General features: G+C 36.8%; 1 protein-coding gene across 2 annotated transcripts in view; it reads right to left on the reverse strand.

Moving 5' to 3' along the window:
- Nucleotides 1-937: 937 nt before the first annotated feature.
- The window catches only part of plekhf2 (pleckstrin homology domain containing, family F (with FYVE domain) member 2), a 24,299-nt gene continuing 2,892 nt past the window's right edge, over nucleotides 938-22,344 (reverse strand). The window contains exons 1-2 of one of the 2 annotated variants that reach the window (XM_060869820.1): nucleotides 7,126-7,144; nucleotides 938-3,390 (exon numbers count right to left, since the gene is read on the reverse strand). In XM_060869820.1, coding sequence (XP_060725803.1) covers nucleotides 2,654-3,379 — 726 coding nt within the window. In that variant the 5' untranslated portion in view covers nucleotides 3,380-3,390; nucleotides 7,126-7,144 and the 3' untranslated portion in view covers nucleotides 938-2,653. Of the gene's footprint in view, nucleotides 3,391-7,125; nucleotides 7,145-22,344 lie in introns of those variants that run through there. The other variant, XM_060869818.1, reaches the window with a different exon arrangement.

A 22,344-nucleotide genomic window follows, 5' to 3' on the forward strand; every position in this document is an offset into this window, starting at 1 on the left:
TGGCGTCTCCCAGTTCTGTTCAAGTGCTCATTCCTCGACAATTCCAGAACAGAATAGAATAATACAGTAAATTAGCAGAATTTAACCATTAACTACATGGATGTATTATTGTGTTGATAGGTCAGTGTGTGTGTGTGTGTGTTAGGATCCAGATCCCAATTCTGACCAAGATAAATAAATATTAATACTGTAAACCATGGAAAAATATTACTGGCCACTAAGAGCATTAATCCAGCCATGTGTGGTACAAAACACAAGACACAGGTTGTAAGCAATGTAATATATGTATATATTTTTGTTCCTGAAAATTAGTATGAACAATTATATGATGGATTACATTCAACTTTGAGCCCTTTCAAAGTTCTCAATGACAAGACAGAAAGGTTGAAGGAAACAAGGAAAAAGGAAGGGGGGGGGGGGGGACACTACTAGGAAATTAATGAAAATTCTCTTGAAATTTCTTGCCCTTTACCTTTGAATCCACCATCACATACTCAGGTGAGTGAATTTAACAACAAGCAGCCAGGCAACTCATATAATTATGAACATGTGCTGGTTTTGCTGTCAGTTTAAAGCCAGACAGTCAGTCCATGCAACAGCACACTTTCACTTGTGTTACAGAATCAGAGTGCAAGAACTTTAAGGCATGTTCCGCTCCTCTTGTCTGAAGATCGGTCTCAACACAGAACTTTACTTCACTGCTGCTTCTTTGTGTTTGCTGACCCTCCACCTCGGCTCAGCAAACACTCAAAGTGCCGGTAGCTGAAGGATGTTTAGGAGACGCGCAAATGCAGAAGAGTTGGAGCTCAACATTATTGCCATAATGTCTACACAGGACCGAGTGTCAATGATTAAACAGACATTGTACAGTATTTTCTTAAATCTGTGGTTATTCAAAAGAAAAATCACAATACAAAATAAACTCTAAATAACAATGTATGCTATTTGAGATTTATTTTTCTCATGGATTATAAAAGCTAGAGACCCTAAATCCAAACATTATTTAATTTCCCTTTTCAAAGTCAGTTCTGAAAAAGTGATAATGACAAGTCCTTATTGAGAAACAAATTTAAGAAAAGTAGATAAAATTTGCATATTCAACTGTAATTCTACCTGCTCTCAATTATACATCAGCACAGGTCAGCTAGATCACAACAGTCTTACAATATTAGAAATGACATATTATATTCAAAATTCAAAGTATTAGTGCATTTAGTCATGTGTGATTCAATGTAAATAAGGCAAGGTCATGTGAAGTTTACTTCCTCATAATGCTCTGCATCTCTATTCCCTTTTGAGACATGGGTGTGACCATACAGGCCAATGAAGTGTAGCCCCACTTCAATAAAAGCACAGGGAAGTTCTGAGCTAACAAGAGCTACTGTTATATACTCTCAGGATAGCACTGCTAATCTAAAAACAACAAAAAGTGCATTAGGACCACTAAACCTAAAATAGGTTTCATTTAAACAGATACATGTTCATTTTATACCTTAAAGTAAGAAATTTCTAATAGGTCATAAAATGGATTTTATAGGTTCAATTATTTCTACAAAAATATTTAAGAAGGCACCATGGCATTAAAGGCCTTTGTCAGGTTATATTTTGGGACTTTATCTATATTACCACATTATATACAATTATGAACTTAGTACAACTCAAACACTTCTGATTTGTCATTAGCAAAGAGTAATATTATGAATGATTAACTAGCAGGGAGAAAGTTTTACATATAAACCTATCAAAAGATGCATCATTTTGTATCTCTTGTTATCCCCACTGTAATAAATACAGGCCCTGATAGGGGAAGAGCTAGAAAGAAATACTGTCAGCAGCGAAACAGCTGTGAGAACCCTTCCTTGTAGAAAACAAGTGTCATATCCTAGTCTATGATTCATTGGTAAACAAAACAATAATATAAAGGAATCAAGAAAAAGAAAAAAATCAGCTGTACAGAGTTTGAAATTAGCAAGTAGGTTTACTGTCTTCACACAGCCATTTACAGGTGTGAAATGGAGCAGAATTCTTACTGTCTTGTGGGCATTTTGATATGAAACTCATGGGACAAAGAACACTACAGTAAATCTGGGAATGTACTGGATGCTGGGTGATGTGTGGTTACACATCTGGTGTAAAATGGGCTCCACCCATCCACCCTTCTTTATCCTGGTCAGTGTTGCTGTAGTTTAAGTGACTCTGTTTATATCTTGGAAAAATTAACCAAACAAAACCAACCAAAATATCAAGGATGTAAATAAACTGAACTAATTGTGACTAACAGATGGGACTGGACAACCTTCCTGCTGGAGTGAACAGGGTTTATCTGAATTTTCTACAAGACAGTGGGATTGGACAGAATTTATACTGTGCGTACAGATGCAAAAGGCTAAGTGAGCCCACAAGTAATATTTTTTCTGAATGCAGGGACTCATCCTGATTCATTCTGCAATTCACCTTTATGCATATGGTGTATATGCTTTCAAGGTAACTTAATTACGCCATTTTATTAATATTGTACTAAAAAGTAAAATGACAAAAAACCTTCACAGAATCTTTGCTAATTTCAAACCTTTTAAGGAGGAACAAGACACTAAATCACTGGGACCTGAACTGAAGATAATCCTAAAATAGCAAAAGCGAAGGTTCCCTTTCCTCAGTCACTGCTATCGTCTTCATCCTCGTCCTCAGAGATGTTATTAGTGCGGCTGTATGAGTTCGAGCGCGGTGGTAGAGTCGCCCCCGTGGAGAGCTGATCATAGCAGAACTCGCATACACGCACAGGCTTGGATGACTGACTGGGCAACAGGTACTTCTTCTCAGAACAAGGGCCACACACGACAAAGCCGCACTTCCTGCAGTGGTGGCGCCTGCTGACCGGCGTGAACTTCACCTTTTGGCATCGCATGCACACTGTTGCCTCTGAGTCGGGTACCCATACAGCGGCGTGCTCTCCCGTGGGCGATTTGCCGCTCTTCTCCAGCAGGTCCGACACACACTTAGTGATGTGGTTCATCCACTCCGTTTTCTCTGTGGCTGTGGCAGCGTACACTGCAAACGACTTGGTTGGTGTTTTGATGAGCCAGCCATTACGCAGATCTCCCTCATCAGGCACTGTCTCGATAGTGACACTCTCCAGCGGGATGATGTGCTGCTTGTTGTACTTCTTTTTCTGGATGACGATGTTGCCATACACCAAAATGTCATTGAAGAGGAAAAACTGGCGGGCCTTAGGCTTTTTGCGGCACAGCTTGGTGAGCACACCCTCCCCAATAAGCACACGGCCTGGGATGGCCAGCGGTTGTCCAGCTGTACCGAAGCAGCCCTCCACGACCGCAATGCGCTTGGAGTTAGCTTCGCTATTTGCCAAGCGATCCACCATCTTTCAGTAACCTAGCAAGCCAGAGAGAAGAAAGGACCAAGTTATACACTATGCACTTACCACTTACTTTTTTAGTACATTTTATGACCGCATTAAAAGTATCCATACATGGGTTCAGAATTTTAAATTGAATAAATAGGTGAAATGATTCCATTAGTTATACAGTACATGCATGTTGTGTAGGTGTTACAGGTTTTCCTCTGTGCCTGTTTTGTATGTTTAAAAATGAGTTGTGTGGAATGTCACCACCGACAGATGAAGTAAACTAGAGAGTTATCTGGGCAGTGCAAAAATGGACGATTAACAAACAGCTGTAGATAAACCATACTATTAAACATTTGTAATATTTCACTAAACAGAAAAATGGTCATATTTCATATTTAAACAAAATATATTTGCTAATTGCAATAGCATGGGAGTATGAAGGCCGTTCATAATTCATGACATTTAAATTTCAGTATGAGGAATTCACTCAAATGTCAACATGACTCACTTAAAGGAGAGTGTTACCATCTCCACTCCAAAGTGTTTTCACAGATTCCGGAAACATGTAAATGTCAATAAAGTAATACATAATACAAGATATTTCAGACATCTCAGGGGGAGACCCAATAGAGGGCAATGCAGGGGCAAAAGTTTCACAGGGCACTATGACCCTTGGTCTATCAATCTGGATTTGGATTAGAGTTGGATGTTTTACTGCCACGTGTCTTACGTTTGTGTAACCGCTGTTAATCATGTCTAGACTTTGGGAACTTTCACTTCCACTTTCTCCTGAGCATTTCTCATTTGCCAAGGAAAAGTTGTTCCCTATAATAACAATTTTAATGGAAACATGGGCCAATGTTGTAAAAATTCATTTCATAAATGTGTGTACAGCGCTAGTACCCAGTCTCATTCATGGCATGCCATTGTGCAACATCTACATTGCACAAGTGGTCACATGTTACACAAGGAGCCAATGCTGAAACAGGACCTCAATTGCCCTGTGTACTAATCTTATTTGCTAAATAAACCGAGATTAATTGTAGCATATTAGGAAATTCTTATGTTTTGTTCATGTTGTGGAAAATAATGATGTCACCATCGACTAAAACACACACATGCAGATTATTTTACTTCCTGAACAAGTGTAGACCTGAGTTGCGTTCAGATTCATTGGAATCTTAAACACAGCACAGTTCCAGTGCAAATTGAAATCAGACCCCCACTTACAGGTAGTCTCGGTTTTAGTGTCGCCGTGCGCATCTGGGTCCATGTCTCAGCATTAACATGACTACTTTTTCATGCAAACCCAGACTAAATTGCCAGTGTGAAAGCCACTTAAAAATGTCCTCAGGTCTCAAGGGGTAATGGTAAGGACAAGCCCTCCTTTTCAAAAACTCAAATTTACACTCAAAAGTAGGGTGTTTTGGTGAGTTTGAGTGAAAAGACGTCTGAAAAAACAGGTCTGTATTTGATACCCAGCCGTCTCAGTTATCAGAAAACGGTGTCGGATGCTTGTGTTCAAAAAGACATTACTTTGCATACTAATGGCCCCAAAGCAAAAGAGCAGCGATGCTTGGAAAAGTCGTATATATGCCAAAGAAAGAAAAAAGTGTTAAACTGTACAATACATATTCCTGAGAGAGCAAGCGAGAGAGAGAGAAAAGGAGAGACCACATTCACCTGACTTTTATTATAATTGTTCTATTTTGTTATTGTTACAATATTGTACATTACCATAGGTATGTAGTGTTCTCTACTATCCACCATTTTAGGTATCCTTTGGGGTATTGTGTAAGTCAGTTATTTATTTTTATGATATACATCTTACATTTACATTCATTCATTCACTTCGTAAACTCTTTTATCCAAAGTGGCGTACAACTGTGGAAGACAAGCAAAACTTGATATAAACTTGAAGCAAAGATGTATCATGCAGAGGACAATATCAGTAGTTCTACCATAAAAGGTTTTTCCATTGTGCTACTGGAGGAAGGTGCACAGAGTAGTGGTGTAAGAGCCTGGTGTAAGTTAGGGAAATCTTAATTACATGGGTTTCACCTACAGGCATTAACGCTTCTACACTGACTAATCTTAGTACAGTCATCAACTTAATGGAAAATGTGAGAATTATCAGAGTTATGGTTTTATCCTTCAGAAAACTGCACAATGCTTAATGAACACCATCACAGTGTAACTCTGAATGCACCCACACAGGTACATGTGCAGACTTGCTTACACATTCTTCTTGCTAACACATTTCTCAGTGTGTGTTATGTTCCATGCAGAGCCCAGGATCACTGTATAAAGGTTTGAAATCTTTTTAAGTCTTTTCTAAGACTGTATAAGGTTTGAATGTATATACACTATGTAAAGTTGTATAAGTATAAGATTGGCATTTTACTGAAAACTGCATTTAAACTCAAACAGGCTGTTAATCAGCTGATCACAAGTTTAAAACCATAGCCCAAAAATACCCACAACAGAAGTGTCAAAGAAGCACTCAGTAGTGAGTAGCCCTGTGGTTCTTGTTGATAACTTCAAACACTCCTTTCTGCATGCTTGATGCAACTGTTTCCAGGAGGCTGGTGAAAACGTTGCTCCATGTGGTGAAGATGGCTTCACGAAGGGCATCCACAGTCTGGGACTGACATTAGTTTTTGTAAACTTCCTTTGCCATCCATCCCCAAACATTCAGGGGAACACGCAGGATGGTCCAGAAGTGCAACGTTACTGTCCTGAAGTCCTTTGTCAGACAGGCGCTGTAATTTGCAGCATTGTCACGTTGAATGACCCAGTCATTACCACATAGACGAGGGCCCTCAGTCAAGAGGGATGCCTGCTGCAACATGTCCACATAGCCAGCCACCGTTTGATGCCCCTGCACAACCTGCAGCTCAATTTTCCCATTGAAGGAAAAAGCACCTCATATCATAATGGAGTCTCCTCCACTGTGCCGGGTAGAAAACATCTCCAGTGGGATCTCCTTGTCATGCCAGTATCGTTTGAAGCCATCAGGACCATCCAGGTTACATTTTTTTCTCTCAGGATCTTTTAAGAAATTTAAAATGACTGTCTTACTGCGTCCAACCTTGGCAGAAATGGCACGTTGCGAGAGCCCTCGCTTGTGCAGCTCAACAATCCTGCCATGTTCAAAAACGGAAAGCCTTTTTGCTTTTGCCATCAGGAGATCATGACAGTGTGACTGTCTGAAGTACAATGACATTAAAGGCATTTTTTTTTTCACAGATTTTAACTTTTAAAGGCTATGGTCTTAAACCTTTGATCAGCTGATGAACAGTCTGTTCGAGTTTAAATCAGTTTTCAATAAATTGCCTACTCTCTATTTTTTGTCTCTTGCTCGTTTCTTCTCTTGGCATTTTGAAGAAGTACTTACAACCTGATTACGATCCACCTGTGCGAAGTATACTTGTAATATTTTCCCTGGTCTTAAGATTTGTTTAAGGAGTGTATATCTGGTAGTGTGTTGCTACACATAGACTCACTGCATCTTAAATCAACATCTAAATCAAACTAAAAATTACTAATACATAGCCTTTACCATATTGTAGTGACATTTTTTCCATTTTCCATTTAAGTTTTGATGGGTGAAAGGAAAGTAACCCTAATTTTCTTCTTGCATAGTTCGAAGGGAAACACCAGCTATTTTCAAGACAATGACATTCACATAAATTCTTCGGAAAGCCTAATGAAGTTCCATATAAAACAGTCTTGTAAATGACAATTTTCCAGCTCCTTACCTCAACCAAGTCAAGGCAAATCTGGAACAAGACATGTGGTGACAAGAATCTCCACACAGCTGACTCACTTCCCCTCTCTGAAGGCATGAGAGTAACACATGGCAGAATCAGTCAACCCTGAGAACTTGGCCACAGAAATCTAAACATACTGTTATACAGAAACCATCAGGGGCCTCAGGAGATGCTATAATACTACAGTTTCTCTACCAGTACAGATAGTGAAACCTTGAAGATACTGATACGTTTTCTTTAAAAAGATTTAAAATGTTTTTTTTTTTAATACTGACGATCATACAAGTCAATAGTAAATAGTCTCCATTTGTACAAAATACATTACAAAAATGTATTTCTTTTCCAAATCCAATTCTAATATTTACCATTTTTTACAGGATCTGTTATGCAATATGTTTTCTTTTATACCTAGTCCACCATCTTTTTCTGGCACTGGACCAGTACAGATACAGGTTATTGAATCAGTTCCACATGGGTGTAAAGACTGAAATAAGTAAGGAATATTACATGACAGAGCATGCTGTTGTGGTAAAAAATGATCAAGATAAAGCGGTTGGCGAGTGCCACAACAAATGAAATGATCTTCCTATGACAACACGTCCAGAAGTATTTCATTCCACAGCAATTTTGCAAACATTATTTAGTACTTGAATGATATGTTGGTTTTTTTCTCTTTTGAACTTAGAAATTAGAAAGAACAAAGTCATCTTTCCTGATGACTTCACTGTGATGAAAAACTTCCTTGAGATTCCTTCCATCGATGTGTCTCTACAGAAAACTTTGCCATTTCTAAGCTTATATACTGTTCCTTTTAATTATCATTTTTGGCCCCTGTGAATAAGCTGTTGCTGTAGAAATGATTATGTATTAGACTGAGTGCATTCATATAAACTGGCACTATTATCAGAGCTGCTGTTCATTCAACACCTTCTGACCAATTGAATTTGAGAATTCAACCAGTATAATCCACACTGTAATTTGAACTTTGTATTGGACACTGTAGTGTGGATGAATGTCTATCAACTTTTAGGTTTGGTCATTGTTAATTAAGAGCTAAGTTGCTTTTCGGTGCATTTCTGAATTTTAAACATTTTACATCTGTTGTGGTAGAAAAAGTAAACTAGAGGCTTTTAGAATTGCATACAAGGACCATATGTCCAGCTATAGGCAGGCTCTAAAAGTTGCCAGGTTTGAGCACCTGAGCAAACTCATAGAAAATAACCAAAACAATCACAGGTTTTTATTTAGCACAGTGGCTAGATTAATAAAAATATCAGATATCTGAATACACTATTCCTTCACAGTTCAATAGTGAGGACTTTGAGATTCTTCACTGATAAAATTGAAAGTATCAGGAACAGAATAGTTGATATTTAACCCCTGACAGCATCTTGTGATCCAGTCTCACCTAAAGCTCTCCATTCACAACTACAGTGCTTTACAAGTATAGGACAGGAAGAGCTATATAAACTTATTACTACTGACAAATCAACATATTTGTTAGATCTCATTTAAACTAAATGGTGAGCTAAAAGCTGGTGAGCCTCTTCTCAATATTATTAAGACTCCTCATTATCTTTAGGTCACGTCAGCAGTTATTAAGCCCCTCATTAACAAAACTAATTAGTTCCTAACTAACTATCAAATTACAGACCTATTTCAAACCTTCCTTTTATGTCTAAAATATTAGAAAGGTGGTGTCTGTTCAACTGTGCTCCTTCTTGCGGTAGAACAATATATCTGAAGAGTTTCAGTCAGGTTTCAGGCCACATCATAGTACAGAACCTGCACTTGATAAAAGTTACAAATAACTTGTTCTTAGCTTCAGGTCCAAGACTGCATGTCACTAATAGTTCTACTTGACCGTAGCACTGCATTCAACACTATAGATCACAGCATTCTCCTAGATCACTTACAAAATTACACAGGTTTACAGGGACAGGCTTTAAGTTGGTTTAGATCCTACCTGTCCGAGCAATACCATTTTGTAGATTTAAAAGGAGAATCCTCCAGTTTATTGCCCGTTAATTATGGGTTCTCTCAAGGATCTTTTTAGTAGGACCTCTGTTTTTCTCAATATACATGCTTCCATTGGGAAAGATCAATAGAAGGCATGGGATTAGCTTCCATTGTTATGCTGACGATACACAGTTATATATCTTATCAAAACCAGAATGAAATATCTAAATTGTCTAGGTTAACAGCTAAGGATTTAAAAGACTGGATAATTTTCTATTGTTAAATTCTGATGACAAAAATATTAATTATTGCTTATAAAAAAACAGTACACAGAAGCTCTCCAACATCAGTCCAAAATACAGCTGCCAGAGTTCTTACCAAGTCAAGAAAATATAATCATATAACTCCAAATTTATCATATCTACACTGGCTACTTGTTTTGAATACAAACTGCTGCTACTTATGTAAAAAGCTATAAGTGATTTCGCTCCCATTTATCTAACTATTCTTCTAACACGTTACAATCCTTCACGCTCACTGAGATCACAAAACTCAGAATTTCTGGTAGTTCCCAGAATATCAAAATCTACTAAAGGTGGTAGAGAGGGTCTTTAGGACAACAACCCCAATCAATACGCAATTGTCGAACTGTGTATTTATAATCACACCCTCCAGCGTCACCCAAATGAGGATAGGTTCCATTTTGAGTCTGGTTCCTCTCAAGGTTTCTTCCCCACCATCTAAGGGAGTTTTTCCTCACCACAGTCACCTCAGGCTTGCTCATTGGGGATAAATACAATAATTTAAATATAAGTCTAATATTAATCTTGAATTTGTTTTATATTAAGCTTTGTATAATAATAAACTTTTGTATTATATTTCTTATGTTCTGTAAAGCTGCTTTGAGACAACGTCCATTGTTAAACATGCTATACAAGTAAATTTGAATTGAATTAAAATTCGAAATTTGACTTTAACAGACGTAATCGTGTCGAAAATCACGGGTTATCATTTTACGTATTGAAATTCTACTCATTTAACATTAATTACTACACAGAGAAGCTACAATAAGAGCCAGTGCCGAAAGAGAGAAACAGAAGTGGAAGTGGCATTTCCATTGAAGTGTGCTACAGTTTTCAGAGAAGCCGTTTCCCCTGTGTCTCTACATGTACAATCAAAAAAAGAAGAGCTACTAATAATACTCTGCCTCCATGTGCTCCATCTATAAAGGAACAGCAGGACAAGAGTAGCCACTGAAGCAAGTGGTTTCTATAGCTAGAAGCCAGGTCAGACTGAACCATATTACCTGAAACACTGCTGTTTTTTCCCACACATTCTTTCACCAAATACTGCTTTTCACATTAAAACTGTTACATAGGTTTAATCTAGATGTAGCGGTGGCTTAACAGTTAAGTACTCTGGGTTACTAAGCAGAATATCAGGGTTCAAGCCCCTATATTACCATGCTGCCACAGCTGGGCATTTGAGCAAGGCCCTTAACCTTCTCTGTTCCATGAATGCTGAATCATGGCTGACCCTGAATTCCCAACATGCTGGGGCATGTGAACATGTGAAATCAACCAACTCAGACTTTCACATGGTACATTAGACTACATATCCATAACTTGTTCTATAACAAGTTCTACCTTATTCCAGTCACTGAAACACTATGATGAGATAATCTGCTATGGCCATATCCCACAGTAAACAAGTGACCATGATCTTGTTTAGCAAGAAATTCTGGTGTGGTCACTTTCTTGTGGATTATAAAGCATTACACCTGTCGAATTCTTCATTCTGATTGGTCGGGAATGTTCCCTGTCAGCAGCTGTAACTGCAAGGCGTTTTACATATTACAGGATTATATTAATGCCATCTGAGGTTATTGTTTCTATAACCAACATTAGCCGTAGTTCAGCTACTAATTTTTATTTGTCACCCTGTGATTGAAAAAAGTGGTCTAGAAATCTTTTCTATATGTAGTGACGTTTTAAGACATTTTAGGACATACTATTTTTAAGCTGTTTGATTTGTCTATCATCAAAATGCATTTAAATTATAAGTTTACTAGTCCATTTATTTATTTATTTATTTATTTATTTATTTATTTGTGTGTTTGTTTGTTTATTGTACAAATAACCTGTAAAATCTATGTAGTACATCATTAAAAAAAAGATTTTAAAGATTTAGAAAAAATTAAATCTGGACTGGAATATCTGTTGGTGTTTGAAAGAGCTTCCAATTTTTCTAAACACTTTAAAAGCCAATGTAGATCCTGCAGGCAGAGCTCTATGACTGAGCAAGGGGCTTTAACTCAAAGGGTTAAAAAAAAAATAGCCATCAGCCACATGATACTGTCAAGCACTGTTCTGACAGCTGTTAGACCCTTATAGGGGCATGTAGGCTAACATTTGTTTTCCCAAATGTGCACCAAGTAACAGTAAGAAAACAGCTATTAAAGCTAATAGCAAAAGCTAATAAACCGTAATACTTAGCAGCTGCTCCATTTCTAAAAAAAACAGTGTTTTTTTCATGTTTTCTGTTGGCTCACAAGACCCAGGAAAATACACTCATGGGACAAAATTCACCTAGACAAAGTCAGCACAAAGCAAAACCAGAAGTTCATGCCTCTTTCATGTCCCACGTACTTTCCCCTTTCAGAGAACTGGCTTTTCTGCTGGGTGAATTTTACACATTACATTTACAGCATTTAGCAGACACTCTTAACCCGAGTGACTTACATTGTTTATTTCAGTTTATACACCTGAGCAATTGAGGGTTAAGGGCCCCGCAGTGGCAACTTGGTGGACCTGGGTTTAGAACCAATGACCTTCTGATCAGTAGTCGAACACCTTAACCACTGAGCTAGCACATCCCACACACAGTCTTGGTCTGAACTCAGCTTTAGCTAAAAACACACAAAAGCAGATGGCCTTTAGGTGGCTCCTGTAAGGAGTTCAAAACAAAACTGTAAACCATAGATATTAGCTGTGTTATAAAAGTAGCAGCTTATACAAGGACTTGTAAAGTGTACATTCCACATAAATAAATTTTTTGGTGTAATAAAATGTGTAATTTTTGATATGGTGTAGCTTTCTTTTTTGACATGGTGATGTCTCTATTCTCACCGCTTTCTAACAATCTGACAATCAACTAATTATTCTAACAGGAAAGGCCCGAGGGCTATGCACTTAATAGTTTCTCAGTAAAAGCTGCTGAGATACTTTCTGAGATAAAGTAAAGAATCATCTATTTATTGCTGCTCTACCCTGAGTGATAAGAAAATCTAAACACATTCTAGGTAAATAGAGAAATGTGTTAGACTGTAGTATTGACTCATTCGTTGCGATATAGTGACAGATATTACAGATATATTTTCAAGCTCCATTTTTTTGACATAGGATTATTTGAAACACTCCTTGTTTCTTTATTTTTTATTAGGTGGTTGTGTGGTTTCATGTGATACAATCCTGTTCTGACAGCATGATACACACAACAGGGGGAAGGGACAAGGTTGTGTAACTTATAAGTTTCATGCAAAGTGAAAAGTGAAAGACTGCTTCAAAACTAAAATGGAGTATTTCAAGTTACTCATCACCGTATCTCCCGAATTTAATGCTGCATAAAATAACGTCAACCAGTAAAAGCCAAAGAAAAAGCCCTATTCATCAACTTGGGGTCAGTCTTCCTAACCAAGACTTCCTTCCCCACTTTATGGAGTGACAGCAAACCCACATGAATGTAAAGTTGCTTATTGACAAGACAAAAGCTAACAAACTCATGCTTAAAAAAAAAACCTTGTTAAATAATGATGTAATTTTATTCCTGAATGATAAAGAAATTCACTACAAACACAACTCTCACACACACACACACACACACACACACACACACACACACACACACACACACACACACACAGCTGGACTTCTTTAGCCTTAAATGTAGTCATTACAATATTCAGTCTCAGATATGTTAAAATGGCTTTTCCCATATACACAAGCAGGAACTAAAAAATATCCTGTCCAATATTGTACAGCTAATAGTTCCTGCATTTTGTGCAAGTCATCACAAGTTCCTTTTGCAGGCTTTTCCCCCTTGGCCTGTTTCCCTGCCTCTCACAGCTTTCAGCAGCTTGGCACATGACCACGGAGGACTGAAAGCACAGGAAGTAGTGAGGATGATTCCTTGTATGAACAAATCTTGCAAACACTGAAACCACCATTAGCCTCTCCCAGTGAGCCATCTTGCAGAACCAGTTCTGCATTAAACAAACGAAAATTAATTCTAAAGCCATCGAGTTAACGATGACACAGTCACTCCACGCCATTGTGTAGGAGTTTCTCTGAATGCTGTGTGTGAGTGAGAGCAGTGTTCAGGGAGTCAGAGAACAGAGCAGCAGCAGGTGCAGTGCAGAGCGTCCTCTCTCTGTGGAATGCTGATGCGTCATTAAACTCACAGCAGACGGCTGGTCCATCAGGGACTCTCCTCTTTCTCTGCTAAACATTAGTTGATGCAACATACACATGACCAGACAAAATCAATCAAAATTACACTGTCCTGCATTGAGAATTTCAAAACATTTCCAAAATACTAATCAATCATTAAACATGCAACTGCTTAAATGGTTATATGCGCTAGTGATCATTAAGCAGACTCCAGCTACCGGTAAAACATTTCCACTGACCAATTTTTTTAAAATATATGAATCTTTAAGTTTCTCCTCATTGTTTTCTTCTGATGAAAATGTGAACATTTCTGAGGGTTCCTGGTACCAACTTTTTCCTTTTTTTCAGACCAACAGGTATAACAGTCCCTCCAGGATTTCAAAAAGACAACAGTCAAGGTGGGAATCGGCTGAATACCACACAAACAAGACGTCTCAGGCCAAATCTGAGGCCTGAGCTGGCTAATTTTGTTTAACACAAAAATTCTGAAATCCTGTAGGGACTGCTGTAGGTGATGAATTAAACATCATGGTACAGTTATCAAAAAGTTATTAACGATGGGGTGGTGTGATAACTATGTTTCCATTCACCACAGCAATTTCTCAGTGATTTCATTTTTAATCAATGATATTTTTAAATTATGTCTTTGTCTAACATTATGGATCATCCATGCAGCAAGTTATGACTTATGTTCTAGCAGCTATACTTGATTGAATCTTAACTCAAAACTCTCAGCTTCATATTACTGAGAACTCACAAAACCCTGCATTCTGAAGACTTCCTGTGTCAGAAAACGTAGAACTTATTCACCTCTGATACTCTCAAACAGAGACTTCTTACAAAAACACTAAACATGTTGTCACAGAAGCATTCACTATATCGCTAATAGATACTTGTGTAAATTCCTGTTACAGAAACAATAACTTTTCTCAACCCTGAGACACTGCACTAGCTTAGTTCAGCGCTAAATACGGACAAATCTCCCTGTCTACCTACCTTCACTGAAAAGAAATTTTTGTACTGAGAGCAACAACAACAAAAAAATACTATTATAAACATAGTTGTCTGAGTTTTTTTCTGTAAGAAGCTTCAGAAAATATGACATCAAATCCAGTAAGGGAATATAGTGAGTACTGATGCGGCTTGGTTCCTACAGTGCATTGTAGGAATTTTTAGGGAATTAACCTTCCAGCTACCTGTTAGTTAATAATTAAGACCATCTTTAAAATTGTATACTCCCTGACCAGTGTCCTGACACAGATGCTTACACAGTGTTTACATGACTGCATGTTTATATGGAAATCACAAACTGGCAACAGCTAACATGCTGAGTATGAGGAAAAGCTGGTCACAGCCTGAAGGTGAGGAACAGTGATGAAAGCGCTTGAAGATCATGTTACCTGCATGCTTAATTAATGAAAGCTGTGTTTACCTTGTCTCCATGCATCTGTGAGCATTGATAACTCACATCTTAACTGTTTTCATGTATAAAAATGGAGGGCAACACATTGAGAGAAAAAAAACAAAAAACAAACATAAAATAGTATATCGGTCAATGAAGTATTCAAACGTTGGCCATCAGGTTAGAGATGGACCATAAAATGAAAATATCAGATACCTATCAGTATTTTTATGATACATATGATAAGAAATTTTGGTTTGCTTCAAAAAAATAATTTAAGGAAATGAGAATACTGTATATTCTGTATAACAAACACCAAATAAGCTTTTTTTCAATTAAAGTTTGTTCTAAAAAATACTTGTATTGCATCACGATTGTCACAATATTGCTATTAGATCAGGCTTATTCCGGATATGATTCGGCTTATTTACATATACGGACAGCAGACTGGTGTAAAATGGACGGAGACTGTTGAATTCCACGGGTAGGTGAAGAGACTGAATCCAAGTGGCAGTAAATTTCCTCTCATTCATTGTTTTCCATGAGCTGTCACTGAGTAAGGCTCTCTCTCCAAAATCAACTCTGAACATTTTCCGATCTAGCAACTGTTACTCCTTTTTTGTAATACTTGATGCAATTATTTAAAAATGGATTGTATACAGCAAGTGTAATGTTTTTCCATTTAAAAACATTAAAAAATATTTAGCTGGAAGAGTCTTTTTAAAGATCTCCAAATATAATTTCTTGCAGTCACCAGGTGGGAGTTTCAAAGCAGAAGAAGGGCAGAAGGCAGCTGACTTGTCAAGTCTCATAAACCTGATTTTAATTAAATTATATTTTATTTGTATAAGTTTAAAATGTGGACTTTAGACTGTGATTTTCAGTCATGCCATGCTGTCACTGACATAAATCTAAAATTGTAAAAGAATTTAAACATATGGTGTGCTACTGCCACTGCGAACAAACCCACAAGGAAAGGTACTCATGGTAGTGGCAATGTTGAAACGTAAACAAAACATATTGTAAGAAAAATATACGTCTCTATGACCACAAGCTCAAAACTGCTTAAGAATGCTTTAGTCCATGCTGACTGATAATACAAGCAGAGCAGACGGTCATTTCTTTAATCATTGGTCTTTCGTTTGAGAATCTGTAGCATGTAAAGCTAATCTGACAAAGCCAAAAGACATCACATTGTCTAAAACAGGCTTTGGTCAGTGGCTTAGAAAGGAGTGCTTTGATGAAGATTAAATGCTGTAATGAAATGTTTTCGAGATGAGCATGGAAGGCAGAATACATCAACACACTGCCAAAATACCATGGTTACTGGCTTCAGAATGTGTGTTAAATAAGACAGAATAAAATACCACTAGGGAAATACATATATACTATTTATTGTTAGATATAAAACCTTAAGACAAAACAATGGCTCATGTTATACAGAAATTAAAATCTGTTTTTGAAAGCCATGCTCGAACATTCTAGCAGCTATAAATGTGTTCTATATATTTTCTTCAATTATGGATGGATGTCTTCTTGTCTCAAAATAAATATTTCTACATCAATGTGCACCACTGCTCACTTTCTTGTAACAAAAAAAAAATATTAAATTAAAAAAAACTCTGGTTCATTGTTTGCTCAGACAGCTTTCCTACCATATCAATTAAAGGTAATTTTCTAAAGTACAAGTGAGACAGTTTTAAGTGTAACTCAACCAAGTACATCTGTGTGCCAAAGAAACAGGAAACCGGTGTACCAAAGGGTAAAAAACTGAATTAGGGAAGTGTTATCTTTTACAGAGTTCATGAGTTTTTTCTTTTCTGTACCAGCTCTAAATACATTTCAGCCAGGTGAAAAAAAATCCACAAGTCGTACTGTAGGTACATAAGGAGCTGAAAAGAATACAAAAGACACAGCGGCTCTGGAAATGAAGTCACACAAAATGATCAAGATACTGAATTTTAGATTTAAAGTAATATATCTAAAAACAAAAACAACAACAAAAAACATGAAAGCAGCATGAATACTCACTCCCCAATACATCTGACTACTCTAGGCAAGCTTCGCTTAACACCACACCTGAAGCAAGTGCACAACATATTACAATGCATTCTTTATTAACTAATTAAGCAGTGCATAAACATGACCATATTTTGAACATGTTGAGATGACAGTCTTGCGAAAATTATTCCCTGGACCCTAGATGGGGCAAAAATCAAGGGAAAAATAAAATCTAATCAATTGACTGCTTTTTGAGTAACCGTACACCAGCTATAACATGTTTTATTACAGTGTGGCTGAGAAGAACACTTTCACCTCGACTTGACTACTTATTTCAACCCCACTGGGAACTTGATGAATTAATTTAAAAAAAATATATTTTTTTTTTACATACATACAGTAAGCAAAGATTTTATTAGGAACACTCTACTAATACTGAGTAGAGCCTCTCTGCTCTCAAACGGCAGAATTTATTCATGGCATGGACACCACAAGATGCTGGTCTATGCGCATATCATTGTGTCACACAATTCCTGCAGATATTTCAGGTGCGCTTTCAAACTCAATCTCCTGTTCTCCCACATCCCATGTCAAATCTCCTGTTCTCCCACATCCCACACCATCATACCACCTCCACCAGCCTGGACTGTTGACACAAGGCAGGTTGGGTCAATGAAGTCATGCTGTTGGTAGCATATTCTGACCCTACCATCTGTGCGCCTCAGCAGAAAATGAGATCAATCCAGGCGATGTTTTTCCAGGCTTCATCTGTCCAGTTTTGGTGAGTCTGTGCCCACTGCAGCCTCAGCTCTCTGTTCTTTCCTGACAGAAGTGAATCCAGTGCTTTTCTGCTTACCACAATTGCACAGATTTAATGTTATCTGAGTTAATGTTGCCTTTCTGTCAGCTCAAACCACTTTGGCTTTTCTATTTTGACCTCTCTCATCAACAAGGCTTTTCTGTTCACAGAACTGCTTCTCACTGACGCTGGTTAAATTTTTTTTTTACTGAACCATTCTGGGAAAACTCGAGAGACTGTTGTGTGAAAATCTCAGGAGAGCAGTAATTATAGAAATACTCAAACCAGACTATCCAGTACCAACAATAATGCCACTAGGAGTGACTGTTCCTTATTCTAATAAGGAACAGTCGATATGAACACTACCTGAAGCTCCCGGCCTGTACTGCAGGGTTTTATGTACCACACTGCTGACACATGACTAGCTAATTACAGAATTACAAGAATATATAAGTGTACAAGTGTTCCTAATAAAGTTTCCAAATTGATCTCAAAATTGGTCAAATGTAACGATCAATCAGAAAACAATGAATGAATGAATGAATGAATGAACAAACCTTCTGCAGTCAGGGAACACTAACTGTGAAAAATTCCACAGACCCCCTCACTACAGATTTAGCCCACTTCATGTACATTCTTTAAAACGTGTGCACTGGTTGCCTATTTCCTAGAGGAATGCATTCAGGTGTACAGTTATTGTTGACAACAACTATTACTTTAATATCTTCTGTCAGTAAAGTAGACATATAAACCATTCCAATCAGAGGATAAACCAAACAGGTTAATAACTAGAAGAACTTAATTATATCCTATATATTACTAACTTTGGTAATAAAGAGTGGTAACTTCCACCACTATGAATACATTTAAAAAAACCATCATGGATCACTTGTCTATGCTCCCAGACACTGGGGGTTTAAAGAATGCGTTCTGTGACACTGAAGAATCGTGCCTTCAGCGTGGTCTGTAGCAGCAACGAAATCATTTTAACCAAAATATCACAGAGCAACAAATATCATTTCAGAATCAGAATCAGAAAGATTGCCAGGTATGTTTTCACATACGAGGAATTTGTCTTAGTACAGAAGCTATGTGAAACAGTGATTTTATAAAACCACAATGTTTATTAAAGTAAGCTTTAATAAACATTTAATTTCTAAAAAAAAAAAAAACAACCACGCTAAGACTGAACTTTGCGGTCAAAATTTAGATTAAGTATATTTTTTGCACATTTAGTCAGAGTAGGTGTGTTCCACATACACACAAACATCCTGTTGAAGTAAACTAACATAGAGATAAGGTCTACTTTGGCTTTTCACGTATCAAAACAGGTAGTGAGATGACAGTTCTGAAACTACCTATTAACTGCAATACATGTTGGAGGATATAAAGCTTACTTTAATAAACATTATTAAATCACTGTTTCACAGAGTAGAAACTTATTCAAACGGGCTTCACTTATTCAAGCCCGTTTGCCCTTCTTGGAAAAAAGCATCTTCCTCTTTATCTCGCATCATGAAGGGCTACAAAGGGAAAATTTGTAACCTAATGCCAGCATATTAATCACAGAAAAACACCAATGGTTGCCATCAGCATCAAGCAGGAACTGGTAGATTCACAAAATCAGCAAGGTCTGGTTTCATGGAAGCACTAAAGCTTAATTTTAAGATCAACACCAACATCTAGTGAGTTGTGAACCATTGGCAAATATGAGTACAATACATCAGCACTATTGCGACAAACACGTGAAACAAACTGCTAATTCATCACAGATTCGGCCACTGGTTATAAATATCACAGCAGTGAAAGAGATTCAAAAACACATAGAGGACCACAGAGAGCTGAAGGAAAACAATAAGAAACGTTCAGTGTTTCGGACACAACACCTTGTGCTTGACACCAGTGAAAATTTAGCCATGTTTAATTATGTTACGCTTCATCGTGTATGCTGCTAAGTCTGAAAGAATCACAAACACTGTGGTATTATTACATTTCTATTACTTAACATAGTTACTTACTTTTACAATGTTGATAATGTTGAATGTCAACCTAAAAAGGAAACCTAAGGAACATATTCAGGCAATGCTTATTTTTTCTGTAGAAATTTTTTTTAAGATTCACTGCACTGTGTCAAATTGCACAATCACAGAATTACACCCCCTATTAATTAACATTAAAAGCAGTTGCTTCAGGAAGACACTAAACTAAAGTACATTCAATTCTCGTCAGTGAAAGAAAGGTTTAACTTATGTGAAAACAAGAAATAAGACAAAATCAACAAGCAGTTTGATATAAGAGTGACAGTCTGTGCGGCACAACAGAGAAAACAGAGAACACGATCAAATACTGCAGAGTTTACGTGACAGCAACAGCATGACGTCAGTCATCACCTGAGACTCACTTGGGACATCTCTATTTCTGGCATATTTTACTTCTCTTACCTCCACAAAGCTTTTGTGGCTCAACCAGTAATTAGGTTTATGTGATGAAGTGTTGTAGAGGTAAAAAATAATGTCAACATACATTAATCAATGACATTCATATCAAATAAATAAATAAAAATTAATAAATTTTTTTTTCAAATAACCTAAAAACTGCCCAGTCTATACTCTAAAGCTAAACTGAACTGTAACTATAAATCTGTTCAGGTATCTTAATTTATATTTATAATTTCTCCCAGACGTTCTGGGAGTATTTTATCAAGGTCGATACAAACAAACTTATTTTAAAAAAAATAAGTGTTTTTGTGCCATTTTTCCTAAAACCAGTCATTTCAGGAAAACTTTTGTATCCTACTCATGCTCTTGATTGTAAAGATGATTAAAAATTGGAAACTTTGACTGGTTGGACTTCAAAACCTGTAAGTTGAGTATATTAATTAAAATTTACTGTTTTTAGTTTAAATTCCCTTTTTTTTTTTATTTTTAGCAGATGCCCTTATCCAGAGTAACTTACAGATATTTTTCGAAGTCACATGCTCAGATTACGTCACCAGGCAAGAAACATGATTTTATACATACAATTTTGAGTCATTTTACGTTACTTGCTGTCAAACCCAGCAAGCCAACACAAACCCATAAATGAAGACAAATGAAACTAATCATTCAGACTTATAAATTGATTTATAAATCGGTTCCATTTGCCACATTGTCTTTTTTAAAACTGACAGCAAGGCGTGTTAAAACGATTAAAATGGCTGTTTCCATGTGGGACATGCTGTTTCCATGTGTGCAAATTCACCTTAGTACAGTGCTGATTGTACAGTGTCCAACTGCTTTAACCACTCTTTCACACCTAGAAACTAGATTTTGACCATTTCTTATGTTTTTTTACACAGCTAGAAGTCAAATAACTTCGACTTCTGTCTTTCTGCCTTTCCTTGCACTGTTTAGTAATTATCTTGTATTCTGGCCCTCTGTTAACCTTTACAGAGCTTTGTGAGCATCACTAAATGCAATTCACTGTGTCTGGAACATTCTTTTCACTTTACAGGAAATCAACATATGCACACGAGTACAAAGAAAATGTGCCTTACTAAAACTCCAGAAAAGTTTAGTTCGGCTTGGCTTAAGAAAACGTTCAAATACAACTTTACTGATATGTACTCTTCATAAAATGTGTATTTTAACATTAGCTGGTTGAACATGGAGAGTAGGAAGAAATACGATCCAGCAGCAAAATAAACATTTAGGTTAATTGTGAACTTTTTAAAAAAGGTTTTTTTAAAAGGTATGTTCAAGCACTTTTGCATTTGGAAAATGCCAGCCAATTCGGAATTGGCTGGCATTTTCTCTGGCAGTGGTGTAACTTCTATCAGTGATGTCGTCCTATACAAGTTAAAATATTTAAAAATGAATACTTAATGATGAAACGTCATGTGTTTAAGCTGAGTGAATAACAGAATACCTGTTTACTGTATAGCATGATGTATTACTGAATACATTACTGAATAACAGAATACCTGTTTTTTTTTCAGTGTGAGCATCATAATCATGAGTGAACTGATCTGAATTCAGTATTCAAAATTTGCTAGTTTACATATTTATTGTCAAGGATTTGATGAATGAGAAGCTCGAAATTATACAGTATTTTAATTGAAAACCTAATTAACCATTTTTTTTCACAGCAAAGATAAGCAGTAATAACACTGAGAGCTGTGTTGAACATTAAAAGAAGACATTGCACTGCTCACTCACATATGTTTGTGGAAATTTCTCTAAAAGCAAAGACTTATTTGCATTTTTTCAAAGCAAGCATTTGCAGCTGGATAAACAACTCAATTATACACGAATATGTAAATTTAGCATATAACTTCTGCTTATAAAAGTATTATCACGCTAATTAAAGGTTTAGGCTTCTGAAATCTCGCATATGAAGTTGCTGCAAAGCCAAAAAAAGAAGAAAAAAAAAAAAAAAGAGTTCCTTACTACTATTAATAATCTATAACAAAACAGCGGAACTCAGCTTTAGTTATGTATTGTTACAAATTGGAAAAAATGCAAAAACGTTGTATTTTAGATGTAATTTAGATCAAGGCATCACTTCACTGTTATATTTCTTATTTGTAATTGGTCAAACATTACTGTCTAACACTGAAA

The sequence above is a fragment of the Tachysurus vachellii genome, chromosome 5, assembly GCF_030014155.1.
Source record: "Tachysurus vachellii isolate PV-2020 chromosome 5, HZAU_Pvac_v1, whole genome shotgun sequence".
Classification (NCBI taxonomy): Eukaryota; Metazoa; Chordata; class Actinopteri; order Siluriformes; family Bagridae; genus Tachysurus; species Tachysurus vachellii.